The following is a 22,234-nucleotide window of genomic DNA, read 5'->3' as shown; positions in this document are numbered from 1 at the left end:
ATTGCCTAACTTCAAGGAAATATTTCTTCTTGCAAGTGGAGCATCAAAAGAGCTTGTGCATATAACACATAAAGCTGTAGAGCTGGCAAGCATCCACTGCCATGTCCAGATATGAAACTACATAAAAGCGCTATCATTTTTCAACATTTTACAGTTGCCATTACAGGCATTTTGCTGTAAATCATCTGCAGCAAATAACAAGCATTATACTGGCTGGAGTAAGAGAATAAAATGCTTATCTGATCATTTGGTAGATCATCTGACACTTGTTGAGAACAGCAGACTATCACCTGGGGTAAAGCACTTCAGTCCAGATGAAGGCACTACTACCAACAGAGTTCTGCACAACATGTGTTTCTGGTATGGAACACATGCTGCAAGAAAATAAAAAGAGTCTGAGTATCTCTGTCAGCTTGGAGCCTTTGAACCTTTCTGGATGTTTACTGCATCAAGCATCAAATCTCTCTGGTGAAATCATGGTTCTCCTGATTTTAGAGGCTGGAGTCACTGGGCATATAGGACCAAATTTTCACCTCATGTCTTCCCAGAGCAAGTATCAATCAACCATTCAATCTGTGCTTGTTCAAAACAAAACTTTATAGCCTGTATCCTCTAAAATATATTCAAAGTAAGCTGTAAAGTGTATTGTTACTTTGGTTTTCCATATAAGAAAATATTCTACTACATGTCAACAGATTGGTATGATGTATTTGCATCACGATTTAACTTGGAAAAGTTTGTACTGAGCTTACCTTTTAAAAGAAGGACTGTAAATGATAAATCTTTATAAAGATGATAACAATAAGCCTTCAAATTTCAGAGTGCTCTTATACTAGAATCAAATTTTGCACTCATATTTTACTTAGTTCTATGAGTAATGACAGAATAGAGTGAATTTAAACCATGGTATTAGACACGGAAAGAAGCCAATTCATTTAAAGTGCTCCCCAAATTCAATGCTTTGGCACCAGCAAAAAATTGAATCAAGCTTACACCTCAAAGATTGATTTTTCTTATAATAATCTAGGGTTATACAAACCTTGCTTTGCAAATAAGGCAAGTACTTCAGTATCTATCTATCTATCTATGACATCTGTAGGGATTACCAGGACATTTCATATCTTGTACCTGATGTGCTGTGAGGCGGACACCCTAGAGATGCACGCAAAACCTTCTGAAAATCAGGGTATCAAAGAATCTTAATACAGATAAGAGAGAAGTTGCCATAGAAAATCCGTACGCTTGGGCGAGACTGCTGACTGGGAGATCTCTAAACCTGACAAAACCAAGATTTTGGATTTTGTACAAAAATTTCCTCCAGATTTCTCTTTACTACAAACAACACAATTAGACACTTGATTTCACAGTTTTGTTGTTTTCTTCGGGTGACAAATCTGTCCTGATTGCAATAAAGCAGTCTGCACATTAATGCAGCAAGACGTTATTTAAAAAAAAAGGAGTTAGTATCATATATCATCAACTTCCACAGAAAGCAATAAAGGTATTTCCTTTAGGTATTATTTCAGGAATTTACACTAGAAACACAGGAAAGACTGATCTTAATATTTTCATCTATAAAAATTTTCACAGCTGGGATCAAAATGACCACATACATGTGCTTCACACGAAGATATAATTTTTAGTTACTTACTGCTGTGCTTCCCTTGGGGAGCTTTGCTGGTTGCACTTTATATGGCATGCTTTTGACTTCGAAGGACACATTGGAAGAAAGAGTATAGAGATCATTCTTTCTCTGAAATTATATAAAAGAAGATATTATTAAAAAAATTATTACACTTAAAACCGTTATGAGAAACAAACAGGGAAAGAATACAGAGCACTGCTTTCCTAAGGCAAACGTGGTTTCTTTTGGTAAAGGGTACAGCAATCTTAGGACCTGTACATGTCCACAAGACAAATATATAATATAGCATAAAGTTGAAATACAAGTACCACATGTTTAAATGGGGAAGAAGAGTTAGATATGCAGAAAGATGCAGTTGTTTCTCATATTTCTTGCTGAAACAGGAGACTGGCGAGTTTGAAGCAGGGAGGAGGTTTATGAGGTGTCTATGTTTTAAAACCTTGCCTCTGCTCACCAAGCCCAACAACGTGAGCCTCTTGAGATTTCCAAGCCCATGTTGAGACCAGGTTGGTAGAGCTCCCCAATGGCATCAAAGGACTGGCTGTGCCTTCCCATCAAAGAGCAACAACAGGACAAACATCTTTGCACTCCATTTAAGAGTGTGACTGATTTCCTATTGCAGCAGAGCTCAGAAAATCCAGAACAACTCACCTTGCTTTTTTACTACTTCGTGCAAATGCAACAGGAATGTATGGCAATCATTGTTTAACTGGCTGCCTAGTAAAATATTTACCTAGTTCTCATTAAGCACTTCAACAAACCCAAAGATGTGCAGACAGAACATGTATCTTTCTGTCAGTTCTCTGCGTTTCATTTATACTTGCTTGTATTTATAAAATATTATTAGATTAGATCAGATGAGGAATTACCTTCCCTGGTTCAGAATGACTAAAAACTCTAACACCATATAGCTCACGCGGTGACTTTTAATTAGTGCTTTCACCTCATTTGGAAGCCAGGCAGGCACTGACACACTCCATGTGACCAATTGTGTCTCTCATTGTGCTGTTCTGACCTTGACAATAATATCCCACTGTATGCAAACTGCCTTGAAATGACAGTTAAGTGCTGGTATATCCACTGGAAAAATACCTACCTAATTCTGTTATGAACTGGCATAAGCACTGACATATGAAATTGCATGTCTCTTAAAAGAATCTTAATGGCTGCAACATTTACTGCAAATGGATGCAAATATTTTCCACGCACATATTTGAATCCTGTTGAGCCTTGGCAATCTAACTGGAGTTAGTTTTGAAGGCTAAATACATCAGGTATCACGTAAAACTTTCAGTTCACTGAATCTGACATGTTTCCATTTCACTGAATGTTATTTTGCTACAGACAGAAGATCCTGCACTTGAACTATGTCCTCTTTTTCCTTGGTTTTATCCCAAGGAAGGATGGCTGAGTGGTTATCATGTTTTTCTGGAAGTCAACAAACCTGTTTCTCATTCCACCTCTGCAACTGATTTTTTGTTAAGGCTACATGCAACTTACCTTGTATAGACCATCCCATGTGAAGGTGGTGTAGTGGAGTAGTGATACGGATCTCCTGTAAAAGTGCTTTTATATGCTCTGAAAAGCATTAGATAGTTAAGTGCTAATATGCCCACTGGAATCCAGAGGGCTAGGAATTATGACTATCATTATATCCCTTTACATTAGACTCCTTGAGGTAAACAATTTTAATCTTTTGGATGAGAATATTTTTGAAGCCCTTAATTTTTGCTACCTGTCTCAATCCTTTCTGAAATATGATGACCAGAATTCAACACAGTATTTCACTACTGACTTACAGAACGACAGAGCTTTGTAACAGCTTCTTACAGTCCAGTGTACTTGGAACGTTGCTGTCACTTCCTACATCCCCTTCTGCAAAACTTTCTCCTTCCTTCTACTTCTCACACATTTAGGAGGTCTGCTCCATTGGCAAGACTTGGTTCCTATGTGATTACTCAATTTCTTTTCCTCCCTGCTAGGTGGTGTCTTTCTCTGGAATTTCCTGTTGCATCAAAGGCATAAACGCTCTCTAAGAATTGTTTCTCCCTTTTCAGCTGTTTTTTGGAGCAAGGACTGAGCTAAGACTGATAATTTGGGCTACTGCTCGTTTCCTTCACTGATAGAGAAAGGTTTGTGAAAATGACCTGAAATAAGCATAACCGAAACCTGGGAGCCAATTTGAATGCAGCTGAATGACGATGGCCCAACTCAAAGTTTTCACAGAACTGCTGAGGTTGGAGGGCACCTCTGAAGAGTGTCTGCTCCAAGCACATGCTCAGAGCAGGGCCAACTACAGCAGTATGCTCAGGGCTATATTCATATTCAGCTGGATTTTGAATATCTCCAAGACTGGAGACTCCAAAATCTCTAGGAGCAACCTATCGCAATGTTTGACTATCCTTACAGTAAAAAGTGTTTTCATATGTTTTAAATGGAATTTCCTGTATTTCAATTTGTGCTTCTTCCCTCTTGTCCTGTTACCGGGTATCACAGAGAAGAGCCTGCTCTGTCTTCTTTACTCCCTCCTATCAGCTGTTTATACACACTGGTAACATCCCACCTGAGCCTTCTCTTCTCCAGACTGAACAGTCCCATATCTCAGCCTCTCCTTGTACATCAGATGCTCCAAGCCCTTATTAATGGTTGTGGCCCTTGGCTGGACTTGCTCCAGCATGTATGTGCCTTACTTCTCCCAGGGAGCCCAGGGCTGGACACAGCACTCCAGATCTACCTCACCAGTGCAAAGCAGAGAGGAAGTCACCTCCCTTGACCTGCTGGCAATGCCTCTTCCTAATGCAGACCAAGAGGCTGTTGACTTTCTTTGCTGCAAGGGCACACACAGTGGGCTCATGTTCAACTTGGTGTCCACCGGGACCCTGAGATCCTTTACTAGAACTCTGCCTTCCAGCTGGTTGGCCACCAGCCTGTACTGGCACGTAGGGTTATTTCTCCTGTGGCATAGGACTTTGCATTTCCCTTTGTCACACTTCCTGAAATTCCTGCCAACCCACTTCTTCAGCCTGTCCAGGTCCTTCTGAAGGGCAGTACAGCCATCTGGTGTATCAACCACTTCTTCCACTACCATCTGCAAACTTGCTGAAAGTGTTCTCTGTCCCACTATCCAAGTCATTAATGATATTAAACAGTATAGGCCTCTCTCCCATATTGACCTCTGGGGTACACCACTAGTACAGACCTCCAGCTGGACTTCATGCTGCTGATCACGTTGTGGCACTCTCCAAACTATCCCGCTGCAACAAGGTCTTCTACCGTCTCATACCAACATACTCTTCGTGCCCATCCCTCTGCTGCCTTCTCCTTGTCTCTCCTCATCCCAGGCAGGCAGGCAGGCAGGCACACACACACTCTTCCTCAGCTGCTCCCTCTTCCCTGGCTGCCCAACCCCTTAACAGAACCAGCCACAGCTGCACCTTATCTACATCAGCCAACCCACCGCCCCTGAAGCCAGCCCACAGCTGTATGTTATCAATATTAATTAACCCAGCTTCATTCCTCTACAATCACACACTTCCAGCCTGGTATTTCAATCAGTTTCAAATCCACCTCTCTGCCTACTTACCTTCATTAACTTTGACAGTGTCCAAAACCCCACTAAAGTTAAGATAAAAACCCGCAGTGACTACTTTCCCCTTGTCCACAAAGATGAACCTAATTTATCTCATTGCAGAAGGCTATCAGGATGGTCAAGCATAATTTCCTGTTTGCAAATTCACACTGGCAACTCCCAATCACCTTCTCGTCCTTCATATATTTTCAAATGACTTGTGGGTTTTTTCCCTCTATCACATTTTGAGGGACTGAAATGAGGCTGACTGGCCTTTAGTTGTCTGTATCCTCCTTCTTGAAGATGGGTGTAATATTTGGTTTTTTCAAGTCCTCAGAAATTTCCCCCATCACCATGACCTTTCAAAGATGATTGAGAGGAGTCTTGCACTGACATTGGCCAGCTCCCACAGAACTTGTAGCTAGCTGTATCCTGTCAGATCTGTTGGACTTTTCTATGTCCAACTTGTTTAAATGTTTCCCTAACCTGATATTTCTCCACTGAAGGTAAATGTTGATTGCTGCAGGTTTTCCCCCTGGTCCAGAGGTCCTGGATTACTGTATGCAGATTTTATCAGTAAAGACCAAAGTGAAGGATGCACTGAGTAACAGCCTTTTCCATGTCCTATTCAGAACAACACCTATATTTTCCCTAGTCTTCCTTTTGCTGGTGATATAGAAGCCTCCCTGATGCCCTTTAAGCCCCTTGCTAGGCTCAGCTCCTGGTGGGCTTTTACTTTCCTGACTCTGTCCCTATGTGCTCAGACCACTGTCTCTATATTCCCCACCCAGCCCCTGCACTGTGTCAACTGACTCTGCTTCCACATCTTTTATGCTTCCCTTCTGTGTTTGAGTTTTACTAGGAGCTCCTTGTTCATACATGCAGGCCTCCTGCCACCTTTCCTTGATTTCCTGCATGTCAGGATGGACAGTTCTTGAGCTTAAAGGTGGTGATCCTGGAGAATCGCTAGTTCTGGAGTCCTCTTTTCTCTAGCACCACCTCCCATTGAGTTCTTCCAAGCAGATCCCTGAAAAGGTTGAAAGCTACTCTCCTGAGGTCCAGGGTTGTTCTGGTATTTGCCTTGTTCAGTCTGTCTTCTTTTTAAAAAAAACGTTTTCTCTTCAAATATGCAACTGTTTACTGATGAAACGAAGCCAGCACATTTATTGCCTTCTGGAACTCATTTGGCTATGCCTTAATTTGGTTCTTTGAAAATACTGAGCAGCCAACCATTCAACCTCTCCTTGGGGCTTATATTAGGAATGAGCAATATGAAGAAAACTACCTCAAATGACTACGCAGGGATAGTCAAAACAGCTCCTTAACATAGAAGGCATCTAATGAAAGGGAACTACCTTTTCTATCAACAGTGTCTGAAATGAAAAATTAGATCGATTTTAAGATTTGACTTGACAAATAAGTATTTTTTATACACCTTCATAGTGTTGAACATCTATGAGGTGGTCTTCAGAAAAAATATTTTCCCTTATCACAATAATTATTTTCCATTTTCAGACTCAAGCTATTCTTCACCTTTTATTCTAGAGCACCAGACTCCTCACACAAGGTCCTAGCATGTTTCTGTAGTTATGCAACGATTTGTATTCAGGAAAGAAGCCTGAAAAAAGCCTTACATTTTCAATTCTAAGCAAGTCATATTAAGCAGGATTCTGGATATGATTTATATGATTTATAAAAGTAATCTGTAATGGAGAGAGCAGGATATGTTATATTATTAAGGAAGTAGACATTAGACATGCAGCCTGATTGGCTAAAATACAGTAAAGGCATTAATTCCCTTGAAACACCATATAAAGGAAACACAACACTTACGGAAAAATAAAGCCTTTCACCTACTATATGTGGCTTATTTAATTTTCAGCTTAAATCAGCAATAACATCAGAGGAGGGTACATCCTGTGGATTAACGCTTGGCTGGGGTTAATAACCTTGCGTTGTGCCCACAGCTATTAGTTCTCCTTGACCCTTCATTAGGCTCCTAGAAATGCTGCACACCTCTGTTGCTTTACTGGAATGGAGAATGTAAAAGTCTAGAGTATTTTTCTGCATTCACAGATTTATGCGCTTGTGGCAAAGGGCTTTGAAACAATGACTGCTGCCAGCATCATTTCCAAACAGGATTTTCAATTGCACCCAACACCTTGGAGATATGGGCAGCTATCTCTTCTAGCCTTCTTTATAATTCTCAAGTAATTTCTGAGAAACAACATTTCTTTACCATATCATTTCTTAAATAATGTATGTTTAAATATTCAGTGTTTACTGGAAACAGCAGGATCTGTGGTTTCCATTTCAAGCTGAGGACTTCATTATGGCTCAAAGGAAGGAGAAGAAAGAATCTGATGTTTGTGAATGTCAGTGCCTAATGACCAGCAGCAGGGTGCCCAGCCCTAGCTACATTAGCCCTTTGAGATCCCTCTTGATTTGAACAAGCGGAGCCTGCTCTTGCGCGCATTGCTGAGACAGTAGTTTGCCAATACCCGGGTAAGTAGGCAAAACATGGCTATCCCCTGTGTTTCCTGGGTGGTAGATCCCTGCTGGTGTATTTATTAAGGCTTCTCTCTCTCTCCACACTTTTGTTTTACAAATAGATTTTTGAACTGAAGCCTTTGTTTTCTTAAACAGTTATGTAGAAGTGTTCCCAATAAATATTCAGTGCAGTGTTTCCCTAAGTAAAATTGAGGCAAACAGAAATAATGTGGAAAGTGCTGGAAGATCTTGGACAATTTGAATGAGAGTTCTCCAGGCTCCAGTGGAATGCTGGTGGTTTCTGCAGGAAGCTCAAGCAAAGACCTGAAGTCTCCCCAAAGCATGTTTAAGGCACGTGGAGGCATCCTATTGAGAGAGCAGACTAAAATGCAGGGAAAATCTGGCCCACAGGGAGCTAGACTGAGGGTAGGAGGAACTAAGCTTTTAGCGGCGTAGAGAAGTTTGAGAGGTCATTGTTCTTCTGCAGGTTTGAAGAGTTTAACTACTGGAGAGGCTCCCCAGAATTACTTTGTTCCATAGCCTCTATGGAGCATTGTTCGACTGCTCTGAAATACTTTTTTTTCTGGTTAGATGTAGCCCAGCAAAGTCACCCTAACGGAAGGGCAGGTACTTTCTCTATTGCAAGCTACATGCTGTGGTGGAATCTTACCCCCAGAACCTGTGTCTGTTGCATATGGAGTTCAGTGCTATTATAACAGTCTTGGCCCTGCTTGATTAAAATTTGTTTCTTTTTGTGTCTGCTGGAGTCTGGCACATTTTAGAGACAAGAGGGTAAGCAATATGGTGTTACCTTTTAAATATATGCTTTGGGAATTCATTAGCTTGCTTTCTTTGACCCATTCCTCCAAAAACCTAAACTACTGCCAATAAATAGAGTAGCTTACATAAATTCAGAGAGCAGAGGTTATGCAACTATTTGTTCTTGTATTAATTTGTTTAAAAATGTATGTATGACTCTGTACATGGCCAAAAAGTACTTGTGCTATTTGTAACAAGAGGGTATGTCCACCCCAATGTATCTGTGACCAAAGGCAATACAACTCTTCTGAAAATTAACAACACATCCTCCTCTTTACCATTAAATCCTTACCCTTCACATATCTTTTACATTCATTTAAACAGACTATTTTAAATTAAAATAGAGGCAGATATTTTGTTGTGATTTCAGAACATTTTAATATACATATTTTAATGGTCATTGATTTAAGATGTTTATTTCTTCATATACCTAACATTATCTATATCACATCTAGCAAGAGTCTCATGTTTTGCTTTTGTTAACATTTTGGCACAATTTTAAATAACAACAAATGCAAACAAAACTGGCCCACACCCAAAGAAACTTCCAGCTAATTCAGCCCAATGTCAAGGTCTCTTTCTTTCTATCCTTCATTCCACATAAACAACGAAATCCAGTATAATACAGTATTTTTGGCCACACAGTTTTCTTTTTTACTTTGTTTTTTTCAAATAACAGCAGTTGTTTTTTTACTTTGTTTTTTTCAAATAACAGCAGTTGTTTTACGTAAAGGCAAATTTCTTTGACTACTTCCTCCTTTTGTTATTATATGTGGCTTGAAGGGCAGTGCATCAAATTTATGGCTTTTCATTCTCATTCTGAAAATCATATATTTAAACTTCCATATTTGGCTTATATATGGCAATTAATGAGAGAACAAGATATCTCTCTCACTAATTTTTCTGGTGCTTCCCCACTTCCATCCACAGATGGCTGCAGAGCTATTCTTTGAAAACACTAAGCAAGCTTCCCTTGACTGAGATGTTTTCCACTGCACACAGCAAGAGGTTCTGTGCTGGGGGATGCTGAGGATAGTAACTATTGTTCCTTGAGGTCATATCCCACTTACAGATAGAGTAATTGCTCCCATAGAAAAGAGAAAAGGGAGAAAAGTGATTGAATAAAGGTGCCTATGCAAGAGCTAGATCTCTCACCTCTCTTGGACCGCCTCCACCAGTTCACCTCTGTTCTGACTTCCAAGCTGCTGCAGACACAGATGTGGTCCACAGACAGCCTGTGTGGCCTTGCTGCACTGGTTATCTGCATTCTGCCTCCAATAGCCTTTGCCCAGCTAAACTGAATCCTTGTCCCAAAAGCATTACCTGGCCTAGAGAATTTCTGCCACACTACAAAGTCTCTAAGTTCACCAGTAGTAAAATACAGAGATTCTCAACAAATCAACAAAATTCCTCATGAAGGAAGCACAATTAGAGCATGCACTCTAACAGCATTGATAGCTCCAGGTGCCAGGCAATGAAGGCAAAGGAGCATGACAGGACTGAGAGGACTTCTAGCTGATGGCCCAAAATAATAAGATATTACATCAGGCTCTTTCTCATTTTCTATATCCTTCCAGACCTCTCAGTTTCTTTTTATGTCCTTCTAAAAGGTGGAGCTTTGGCAGATGGGAATACCATCATTCAATAAAGCAGGGAGGTGGGGTTTCTTAAGCTGAGGAGGGAACTGAATTCACATCTTCCAGTCATGAATTCTCAACTAGACTGCCAGCTCTAGCTTCTGTCACTGAATATTGAATAAACTAAGTCCTCTTTAAGTCTTTCAACTAATGCTATAGGTACCTCCTAAGTAATTTTTGGATTCTGCCTTCTAAGAGGGTGCAAAGACTCCCACTTATTCCTGATTTGGGTGCCCATCCTCCTGATAAAGGGTACCTAGCCCTCATGCACCGCCCTAATGGTTAGTGCAAGTCAATTTGTCTGAGGTACCTCATTGTTTCCATATGCTGTATAGGGAGCCTAAGTATTTCGTTTCAGGTTTTGGATACCAGTCTGCGGCCAGGCACTTAAGATGTCGGTGTTGCAGCACTCGCCACCTTTATGTCAAGCATATATTTACATTTTTAGGCATCTAAAAGGAAACAGGAACAGTGCCTGTGAAATGAACACTGAAATAACAAGTATCTAACAGAGGAGTCAAAGCATGGCTTTGTGTGTACCAAGGGAGCACTCAATTACAGTGTAGCTCCCAGGCTGCTGTTGCTTTTCAGCTTTCTTAGATTAAAACTAGATTTTTCTCCCTTCTAGCTATTAAAGTTCATGCAGTCAGTGGTGCCAAATTTAAATATCTGGATCTGTCTAAAAGTCAAGAAAGAAACAAAACAATTACATTCAATAACACTAAAACAAAATAAAATAAACTTCAAACCTCTTGGGAACCTTGCACACCCTCTGTGGTTTTTTTTTTTTTCTTCACATTACTGCCTCCCCAAGCTCTCCCAGAAGGAGACTTTTATCATTGTGAGGAACTGTCAATACAGGCTGAAATAATAGTCATGAATGAGCTGAGTTCTACTTCCCACAAGTGTCCAAAGAGCTTGAAGCCTGGAAGGATGTCACAAATCAGACAGATGGTACAGATTCATCACTTAAAAATATATTTTCAAAGCAGATGTTTTACTAGCCAAGTCCTGAGTCCTACATTAAAAAGTACCCATCAGAGTTCAAAGAACACTGGACAAGCTCCCCTTGGATCTCCCTCTGATGACTCAGGAATACCATGATTAGACAAACGGGGACATAACAGAGCCCTAATAGAACACAACGTAACATAACCATGTAAGGTTGTTTCTATTTTGCACGAATCAGGCTATTACTTGCTTGATCAGCAAGTCTGAATCCAAAAGTCAGCTTTACTAGAGGGCTCGTATTTACAGCCAGGCTTTGAAGTTAATCCAAAAAAGTCTTTGATTCTTCTTGGCCTTTGCACAATGTCTGTCTCTATCTTTTTTGGCCTATTGGGAAATTTGGGCTGCTTTATTTACTCAAACATGTCTAATCACTGCATGTTATTTAACTGTTATTTGTTGCAGGAGTTTGGGTTTTAAGGTGACAGATTACAACTGTCAAGAGGCAAAGGGGTCAGCTGTTGTCAGTTAAACTAAGTGGAATAGGAAGGAGTCACTCAATACGTGACTGATCTTTGTGGACACAAAATATACAGGGTGATCCATAAAACTTCAATGAGAAACATGAATTATTTCATCCTCTCATTAATCAATTACTTTCAATCAGTTTTTTCTTAGGTTTGCATTAACATATGTATGAGAAGAAAATACATAATGACAGTGTGTTCTCAGCTTTAGTGAGCACAGACAAACAATTTCTTCTGCAGATCATCATATCCTATTTAGATTATAACACAGTTGAGGAATGTTGTATGTCACCATTATCCTGCTTTCTTTGGCATATGAAATTTTTGTACATTAATTGCATGTGCAAAAGAGTTTAGGATGTTGCTGTACAGACAACAACTCTTCCTCTAAGACTCTTTACAAAACCATGAATGTGGAGTTCAGCCTAGCCCTTGAACAGTCCTTCCTGGTTCAGAATCATCACATCCTGATTATTTTGACTGTATTTTAATCCTCAGTTTGAATCTGCATATTTCAGCCTAGCATTTGGTTTTTTTTTACCTTAGCTTACTTCGGAATAACCTTAGGAACTAGAAGTTTACAGGCTCACTAAGAGCACATTATGCCTTTTTTAGGCAACTAATTATGCTCTACGGTCTTTTATGGTGATGGCTGTATAGCTGTTAATTTTAAAAGGGGCTGTGAGAAAAGGAACTGTTTGGAGGTGAGTGGGAGGACAGCAACTAGATTTCATCACAGAATTTGCTCTTTCCCTCTTCAATGTCTAAGTTTGCATGTGAAGCAGGGGTCATGTTATTCTGGCAGCTTCTTAGTCATAAATGGGAGGATGCAACAGTTCTCTGGGGACTATCTTCTTTTTTTTTACTTAGAAAAAGATCCTGTTGCTTTAAGTGGAGTTTCTGAACGTTTACAAGGCTGGCAAGTTACTACTCAAAGGAAACAGAAATGTTTCCTAAGGATACTGATAAAAGGTAAAATCACAGCCCATAAAAAGCCTTGTTCGATAGCAAGGGTATGTAATGACAGCAGAGTAAGCAGAAGATGTACATGTAGGAGTGTTTGCCATGAGGTCTCTCCACCAGGGAGTCTACAGGATGGCTCATCCTTGCCCCTGCCCACAGGCTAGCGTAAGGTTCCATCTCTGCCTTGAGCCCACTAAGTGAAGGGAGGTGATGGCACAGTAAACAGGATTTAGTAAGGAGCACAGAAGAGCTAAAGGGACTGCAGCACTGGCATTGCCTGGTGTATTTGCACACACCTGTGTCCCAAGGCACAACTTGGAACCTTCTCCACCATCCAGATCAGAAGAATGGCAGAGAAGGTGTTTCAAATCAGCTGGGTTAAACATCCTCTGAAGATATCTCTGTCGTTACTGGCTACAGTTAGGCAACCAGCTTCATCATCTACTTTCATCAGGTAAATTTACCTAAAAAATTATATAAATTACCTACGATTAGTTAAGATGATCCCACTGCTCCTGCATTAAACATGTCACTGAATTTCATGCAGCTATCCTTGTTCTTAACTGAAGTCAGGCTAGCTAAGCTGACAGTCTAGAAAAAGATTCTGTCTTCATTAAGAGTCACTAAGAAAAGGAGGATTCATGTCTTCTGCAGCTAGTTTGTTCCAACTGTTACACATCCTCTGTCACAACCAAAAAATCAGAGGAACACTGTTTGTCATTAAATTTGTTTAGCTTTAATCTTTTACAGTTATTTCTTATTACATACTAAACTGGACTTAGAAAAACTTTCATGACGCTAATTCCCACTGAAATAGCTGTACATAGCCTAGAAAATTGGCATTGAAGAATCTGCACAAGAGGTTTTACTTCTGTGTGTGTTTCTTCACAAGAACTTGGTTTTAATCCTTACAGAGTAAATTAGATTCTACCAGCAGAATGATGAACAGAAAACTTGATTGGATTTGGAATATGTTAGGTCCAGTTCCCAGTAAGATAGCTAGCTAAGGGAGCTAAGCTTTATCTCCTGCTTGGTGAAGAAGATGGGGAAGGTTCACTGTGATATTGCTTGCACACTGCAGTGGTCAAAATTATCACAGATTGTTCCAGCCAAGGATAATATCTCTGCCTCTCTGTCTATGTGTTAGGAACAGTGAACTAGTGCAGTTAAGAACTTAATTCCAATGAGACTATTTGGTGTTTGCACACTGGCTAGTCCCTGTTACTAGGGACTAGCCAGTGTGCAAACACCAAATACTCTCATTGGAATTAGAAAAAAATTGAATAAAATTCCCATATTATTTTTTTATATATTTCCCAGTTTATAAGTTTTTCCTATGAGTGCAGAGATGCTTCCATACTGGCATTTTCTGTGCAAAATTTTGTAAGATGTTTGCAAAAGCTTACATTAGATGTCCATCCCAGTTACCCAGAGCTCAAAGGACAGAGACATACCTAAGCTGCCAAACATCTGGGCTTAAATTTGAACCAGAGCCTGCTCTTTTTTCCCACTAGCTGATGACTCACTGAGCAAACCTAAATGAAATACGTCTAGTCTAGTCTTTCACACAGGTTGCTAAATATACCTCCTATTAAAAGCATTGTATTTGTGTTAAGGGAACTGATGAAAAGGTATGGAATTTTCTTGGAACTGACTGTTAATAGAAATAAAATGTACTGACAGATCAGGAATTAATTCACCTAGTATCTGAAATGATGTCCTTTGTTACTGAGCTAGACAGAAATCATTTCTCTCAAGCAAGGTCAGATAGTTCTATGCTCCCTTCAGTCATAACAGTGCTAACAGCTGTTGCAGAAGAAACACAGAATGTGACCTTAAACCCTGACCGGTAGGTAGAAAAAACTTCCAAGTCATCCTTTTGGTAACCACTGCCATAGTCCCGTACACTAAGAGAGAGCCGTGACCCCCAGAGTATGCACCCATTGCAGATTTGGAGCCATGACGGTTAGCTACTAAGCTGACATTCAATTTTCTGTAAATACTGTCCCATCTGCTCTCTTGTTTCTCCAGGAAAGCAAGTTAAGCGACACAGATTTTCTTTTATCTGCTCTCATATTTGAGGAAAGGGAGAAAATAACTTAAAAGATATGAAGAGCTTAATTTAAAGCTGTTGTTATAAGCTGAAGATCCTCAAATCTTCTCTGGCTAGGGTAAGAGTTACTGTGGGGATAAATAATTCTTTTCCTACAGCTATGGGGAACACAGGAAGGTTCTTGTGTTCCAGGTAGAAAGACTGGGGAATTCTAAATTCCTTGAAGAAGGAAGGTGATAATCAATCAGTTAGATCAAGATAGGATCTGCAGTTATTACCTAGTAACATCAAAATGAATTATAAATTTCATGAGGTACCGCCCAGTGTTAAAGAAATGACAACCACATAGTACTGCAGACACGTGGCCAGCTGTGAGGTAACAGGTCGCAGTGCAATCCCTCTGCCTTATGCAGCATAAATACAATTCTGAGAGCAGATGAAGTTGGAAATGCAAGAATTTACAAAGAGAAGTTCCTTTTTTCCATGGTCTGCGCTGTCCCTCATTTTAGTGATAAGACAGATCGGCATTACGTGAGTGTTGTATGTCATATGAGTTTGATACATACTACTCTTCCTTAGATAAACAGAGAATGAATAACAATTAATTTTTAAGCTGCACATAGTGTACACCATATACTGTTTAGCTCCAAGCAAAACCTTTCATTGGGAGATGTGATGAACGCAGGGCACATCATAGAGACCTAAGAGATTGTTGATTTGGGCAGTCCAAGAGAGCAGAAACAAAACAAGGAAAGATGTTTAAAAATAATCCTGGAATTTTCAGGTAGGATTCAGGACATAAATTTGAGACACAGAAATAGTGAGAAAAAGAAAAGTAAGCAGCATGCATGTGACCTGAACCGGAATCAGTGAAATGTTATTTTCAAAGAAAGTGATAACAAAAAGGATTTTCATTTGGCCCATTTAATTTAATGATTAGTATTCTTCAATATCCAGTCAAATAAAAGATGCAGGGGTCTTTGTGTACAGAAAGAGGTTTTTGCACGCATTACCTCCAGGAATGCTTGGGCCCATAGCCGGGACCTGACTTTTAGTGCTGCACTCTTCCCTCTTTCCAGTTGTCCCACAGAGCAGGAAATTAGGATACACTTCACATTTGTACAGTTCTGTGTACAAAATAAAGGTAAGTCACATCTATGCTTTAAAAATCTATACAATCATTCTCAAATGCTATAAATTAGCATAATAAATCAACTTTCCCTTAAAAAGTTAAGTAGTCTGAAATGAGTAATTTAATCTAATTATACATGAGATACTCCATGAGTAATCGTGAGAACTATAAACCAAGGCGAATATTTTTTTTTGCACCACCAATGAATACAACCACCTACGTGCAGTAATGAAGAGTAATAATTTCCGGTAATATCTACTCTGAAGAACTCTTAAAATGTCCAGGTACTTATCAATCCCTTGACACATGTGCTTTGGCTTCATCTTTCAGTTTCAGATTTTGACATTCTTTTTGCTTCTGTTCTCTATGCCTGAAGTCTTTATTTATGTCCCTAAACCTTTCCCCTCTTCTAACTTTCCTGGGTTTCTTGCTGATGTTTACATTATAACAGCCAGAACATTTGCTGAGATTCATTAGTTGCTCTACTGGAAATTTGTTGTCCATTAAATGTTCCTGATGAGCAGCGATTCTGGCTCATGCACTGGTTTGAAGACAAAAGCCAAGTAATGCAACTCAAAACTATATACTCTGTCAAAGTCTGCCAGAAGAATGTCACAAAAAAGGTTAAAAGCTGACTGGAAGCCCCTGAAGGGAACGAGCAGAGTCTTATGGGGTAACCACAGAAATTATACAGTTGTCTGGGGTATAAAAAGAAAGAAAGACCTCATAGAAAAATGATTCAAAGCATGTGCAAAAAATTGTATAGGTTTATATATACAGATGGGTTTTCTCCAAAAAGTTTTGGTTTGATTCAGGAGGAAGACTGAGCTTTTAATTGATTCATATTTTTATAACAAAGAGAATCTTTCCCTTACAGGTGCTTTATTGACACTCATGACAGAAGGTCTTGTGACCTCAAAAGCAAAGCTGAGTTTTCACAAGTATATTCCCTCAGGAGAGTAAGAATGGCTGCATTACCAAAGCCTATACTTAGGGAAACGAGATGATGATTTATGTAACGGATCTGAAAACACCTTTAAGGAATCCTGTATCCTTACAGACAGCCTTCCCCACAAACCTCTACCTTATCACAAGTTAAGTAGAAGCTATATGCTTCATCAGTGATCAGGAGAAAAATAGTATTTTCTAAATGTGCTTGAAACTGAAACTGTAAACCCTGGAACATGCAACTATAAACCTTTTCTTGAAATGAATGTCTCAAAGTATCTGTTTATTTGGTTTTTCATATTTAAACATCCTCCAACCAGATTTATTTATCTTGCAAGAAGGAGGAGAGCTGTTTTCATTAATCACGGCAGCCAAAAACACATATTAACTAAATAAATCATTAGTATGCATAAAAGCCTACTTTTGGCTGACATTTTAGGACCTGAACACATATTTCTATTTTTCTTAGTAATGCTTTTAGCCTGTAGTAATTTTCAGAACACTGTAACTTTAGAACTAATGGAAGAAAAACCAAATGTTTAATAAACAGTAAACAGAACAAGAGGTTCTCAGAACATTTTTCCTCTCTGTGAAAATGCTTTGATGAAAATAACTTAAAATTTCTGAGAAAAAAAACCCCAAATTTTAACAAAGAATTACCTTTGCCCAATCAGTCATTTACCAGAGCAACATTCACTTTCCATGTGTACTTCCAACATGTCACCAAAAAAAAAAAAAAAATCTGGATCTGTAGTATGCAATGCTGAAGGCACACAGAATTGGGACACCTTTCTAACCGAATAAATGATCTACTCCTTCTCTATGTACATCCTGGAAAAGTCCTGGTATATATCTAGTGGTAAGCACTGTACCCAATCCTATCCTAATTTGTGCTTATCAAAAGCATATTGTACTAGAAGACTGCTTATCACAGTGCCAACTTTATATTATTAAGTACTCAGCTAAACATATCCATTTACATCAAGCAGCTGATAAATCTCTGCTTTGTATTTTAAGATGCAAACACAGCACAGAACTTTGTTAACCACTTTCAGTTGCTGCAGTAATTTCTGTGTTGGCAGCATATGAGCCTAATCACTGAGAAAGATAACTGATAATTAAGGTATCGCTGAAGAATGGATTAAGTGTTCTGTGGTATTGACTGGTATGCCTTCGAAAGCCCAGGCATTTTTCCTTCAGCCCTGGTGGAACGAGATTCTGCCCAGGGTATTAGGTTGATGAAAGAATTACATAGTAATCAACAGTGATTATTGTTTAAAATGGGTTCATGGGTGATTTTGTTCTTAATAGCATTATGGTATTCATTACTTTCAGATTCTATCTTCTTCCTGTTACAAAAATTGCCAAATTAACTTGCAGAAGCAGCATACTTATTCTATTACTCCAGAATACTTAGGTCTGTGAGGTTCTTTTCTTTCTACCAAATTCTAGTGATATGAAGGAATTCAAACATGACCTTGCAGTAAACAGCTTCATAAGAGACTGGACGGCGTGAAAGAAACTCTGCCTAAGGTTCATCAAAGTAGATGGAAAGTACTGACTGCATGAATACCATGCCGACCTCAAGGTCACCAAGTTTGAACACAGCCACTAGGTGAGGGGAGCTGACACCTGCAATGCTGAAGTACGCTAAGGATGGGACAGTGAATTCACGACTGGCAAAAACCCCAACATTCTGAAAATACAGCCAAGTCCAAATACTCAGATACCAGACTGATCAGAAGTATTTTCCTGGGAAAGAAGTCTTTGCTCTTGCTCCAGCACTGTCTGACCCATTTGCCTTGTTTGTTTTATTGTAAAAGGAAAGAGTCTTCCCTTTCCATGTGTACATAAGTACTTACTGGGAGGAACAAATATACTCCAATGTCAGAACTATTACTTTACATGACAATGTTAATTTTAAGTGCGAGCTACTCTTTACGAAAGAGCCAGAATGTTAGGAGCCAAGCTAACAAGCAGAGACCTATCTTTCAGAAGTCAGAATCTGAAATTTAATTTGTGGAAGAGGGGCCCTTTCCCTAAATCTGTGCTGAAATTCCCTGTGGTAAGTGTGCCCCTGCGTGACCACAGAGGCTTGTCTGCAAACAGCCAGGAGTAAGACATTCAGGCATTTGGCATGCATGATCTTTAATGTAAAAATCTGTCAAACAAAATCACTAACCTGTGGCATGGTGATATGTAATAAAGAGTATTTTAAACTGAGGGGTTAAAAAGCAGTTCAAAAATATTTGAAACCTGTAAATAAATGGCAGTCAAACCAACAGGCACCTTGATACACTACATGCATAGTTTCGGTTTATAGGTTTTAGATAGCTCACCCATATTTTTGCAGAGTTTTTCCTGTGAGGTTCTGCCACTGTGACATCCCTTCTCCTGATGTAATGAGAATTCGTGGAATTATATAAAAAAGCAGCAAGTTCAGGAGTGTCTTGTGGAATAGCAAACTGCAAAGAGAAAAAATATGAATGGTAATGGCATACTCATACAATGAGTCTAACAGAATTGTTCCCTTCTAAGAAGTCTTGAATTCTGGATTAACACTGTATTTGTGTTACAGAACAAATACAGAACAGCCATGAGAATATACTGTCTTCAGCTAGAAGCATGATGAGTGATAGCACAGCAAGATATTGCCCGGTTATAGGAATTACAGTAGGTGACATCTTTTTCCACTTTTTACTGGTAACAATTTCATTGCTGTCCTTAATTTTGTTAGACTCTTGGGCCCATATTTTGATCTCTGTAACAGGATAAATTCAAAGTTGCTGCATGGAAACCTGGTCATTCGTTCAGATTAGAATCTGCCTATTGAAATATAATGATTTTACAAGCTTTAGAAAGTAAAAGAAAAAAAAGGAAATCTGAATTCTAGCAACACAACTTTTGATCATTATTTGTTACAGATTTCTTTTAGTAACAACTCAACTTGGTATAATGTAACGGTTCATTTTTAATCTCAAATTGAAATGCAATCTCTTCAGCTTTACCTTCACAGATTTTTATTCTCCGATTAAATCGTATTTTCATTGTTGGCAGTTTGTCTTTAGTTTCTACACAGAGCATTTACGGCTTCTCTCTCTCAAGAAGTCTCAGAGAATGCCTGGGCAATCTATCACTATGAAGGGAAAGATAAATTCTAATTCCTGACAATCCAATCATGTAAAATCACAATAAAATATAATGGAAGTTTGCAATAAGATCTCAACAGGGACTCACATAAACATAGGCAAGACTATTCATTAAGGGCCTCAGATTATGAAGAGCTACATCAGATCCATCTTATCAGTTCCTTTAGCCTCTGAAATCAAAATATCTTAAACAAATTCCTAAAGCAAATGTTTGTAATTGTATGAAATGTTGTAGCACTAAAGGGAAGAGAATAGCTATAAACACATAAAACCTTCCACACACTAATGCTGTGTAGTACTGGATCTGGCAAATTTGTACCATTCATCTGACCAAGATTATGAGGCTAAAGAAGGAAGTATTTTGACATTGTCTGAGATCTTCAGTCAAAAGCATCCTACAAAGTGAAAGATACTATAATTTATTAACTGATGAAAACTCCTTAAGCAAAAATAAGTCTTTTTCCCCCCTGTCACTTAATTAGGTTAACATTGTCTTTTTGCAATAAAGGAAGTTAAATAGCTAGTAAATCTCTCCCTTTCAATGTGATAACACATGGGAATTCTCTTTCTAGGATTCCCTCACCAGCATGTACAGGCTTCTTTAATGATGATAAATTAAAAGAACCACAATATAATGACATGCCTTTGAAGAAGCCCTCAATACATGATCAAGATACATATGTAGATCCACTAGGTGATTTTTATATTGAATTATTTTTTCATAGATCCCAGAGTGTTAACATCGTCAGTAGTGAATTATTACAGCAAAGGTTTGAAAACAGCCCTCTGTTTAAGAGAAAACATACATGTCTCCTGTAACGCTTTAAAAACAGGGTATATCCAGTGGCCTAGATGTTGAGGTTAAAGATACTATTTTATCCTTCCTGAGCCAGTAGCACGGAATTGTACAACTGCGTCTCTGTAGCTATTTCATATGCCCCATATTTAGCACACCATACCTTACTTTAAATGGATTCTCGCTCCCTCCCTTTAACTACAATGGACTGTCTCAGTTTCCTCACCAGGGAAAAATGGTTGTGCTTTCTTTGCCTGAGCAGATTTTGAGATCAGTTCTTCACTTCTCATTTCAAAACCCAGTTTAGCTTTCCTCTTTTTCTAGGCAAGCAAAACCCTCTGCTGCAATGTGTAACTCCATCAGAAACGTTCTGGAAGAGGACTTTGTGTAAAAGCTGTTTTACAAGAGATGTAAGAGACCATTCAAGAGCAATGCATTGGATGGTATTATTTTGTCTCCAGACCACGACTTACACACAGTAATAATGGCTCTACAGCATGAGGAGACACTGCCTCTGGAAGAGGTTAGCTCCTGCCAGTCAGTCATGTCGGTGGATGTACCTTACCCATGTGGTGGATTTTAGCAGCTATTTCTCTGCTTGCTTGACAGATGCCCTACAGTACTACAGTGCTCAGCTACTGAGAATGTGTCATGTGTGTCACTTTGTATTGTCTACCATAGTTGGAAACCACTGCCTATACTTCTGGTATTTACAGGCACAGGCTCCATAAAACTACTTTTTCCCATCAATCTGGGGGAGGAAACCCCAACTCGCCAGGAATACTGGCTCAAGCCAAAAGTCCAGCTAGCTGAGCCCCCTTCTCATCAACACTGCCTTTAAGCAGTTGTGGAAGGAAGACTAACAACAGGGCATGCATACACAACGCTCTCTCCTAATAACTTTCAGCTTCCAAATGTTTTCAGCTCAGGGACCTCCTGATCTGCATGAAGTTATTGTTTATTCATTAATCTTTACTGGACTCCTCTTTTGCGAATTGGTCCAGTTTCCTCTTAAAACCATGTAAACTTTTAATCCTGACTACTTCCTTTGGCAACAAGTTCCAGACATCTAATACTTGTCATTATGAACCACCACGTTCTTTTGCTTGTTTTGAATCTGGCTCTACAGGCTTCATTTGATGCTCCAATTCCTGTGCAGTGAACACACTGCATTCCTGTGCAGCAACAGGCAGAGAGCAGTCAATCCCCACCCATGCTCCTTCTGCCACTTCTGATCTTGTGGACCATATTTGCACATAGGCACCTCCTTTCCAGATTGAAGCACCCTAGCAGAATGAGTTCTTCTGCAAGGGAATCCGTTCCGTATCTTTGATAAGTCCTTTTGCTCCTCTTTACACCTTTTGCAAGATTCATAATTTTATTATCCTTTCATGCCCCTCACTGTCTTCAGAGAAAGATAAGCTACTGAAAAGGAAAAATCCCTATATAAGAGTCTTCCCATGTGTGCACAGGTTTGGTTTATCTTTGTGGAAGAACCAACAAAGCACAAAGGAAACCTTTCCACAAGAGAAGAAATTCAGCAATGGGGAGAAATATAC

At 39.3% G+C, this 22,234-nt stretch overlaps 1 protein-coding gene across 1 annotated transcript in view; it reads right to left on the bottom strand.

Annotated features, from left to right (window-relative positions):
• Positions 1-22,234, bottom strand: part of ITGA8 (integrin subunit alpha 8) — a 118,448-nt gene that overhangs the window by 12,217 nt on the left and 83,997 nt on the right. Inside the window, exons 26-28 of the mRNA XM_080386361.1 lie at positions 19,070-19,195; positions 15,664-15,777; positions 1,652-1,753 (exon numbers count right to left, since the gene is read on the bottom strand). Coding sequence (XP_080242487.1) covers positions 1,652-1,753; positions 15,664-15,777; positions 19,070-19,195 — 342 coding nt within the window. The remainder of the gene's footprint in view (positions 1-1,651; positions 1,754-15,663; positions 15,778-19,069; positions 19,196-22,234) is intronic.

Source organism: Falco punctatus, assembly GCF_963210335.1.
Source record: "Falco punctatus genome assembly, chromosome: 4".
NCBI lineage: Eukaryota > Metazoa > Chordata > Aves > Falconiformes > Falconidae > Falco > Falco punctatus.
Note: the sequence above shows the minus strand (reverse complement) of the source record. Positions and strands in the feature narration are given on the sequence as shown.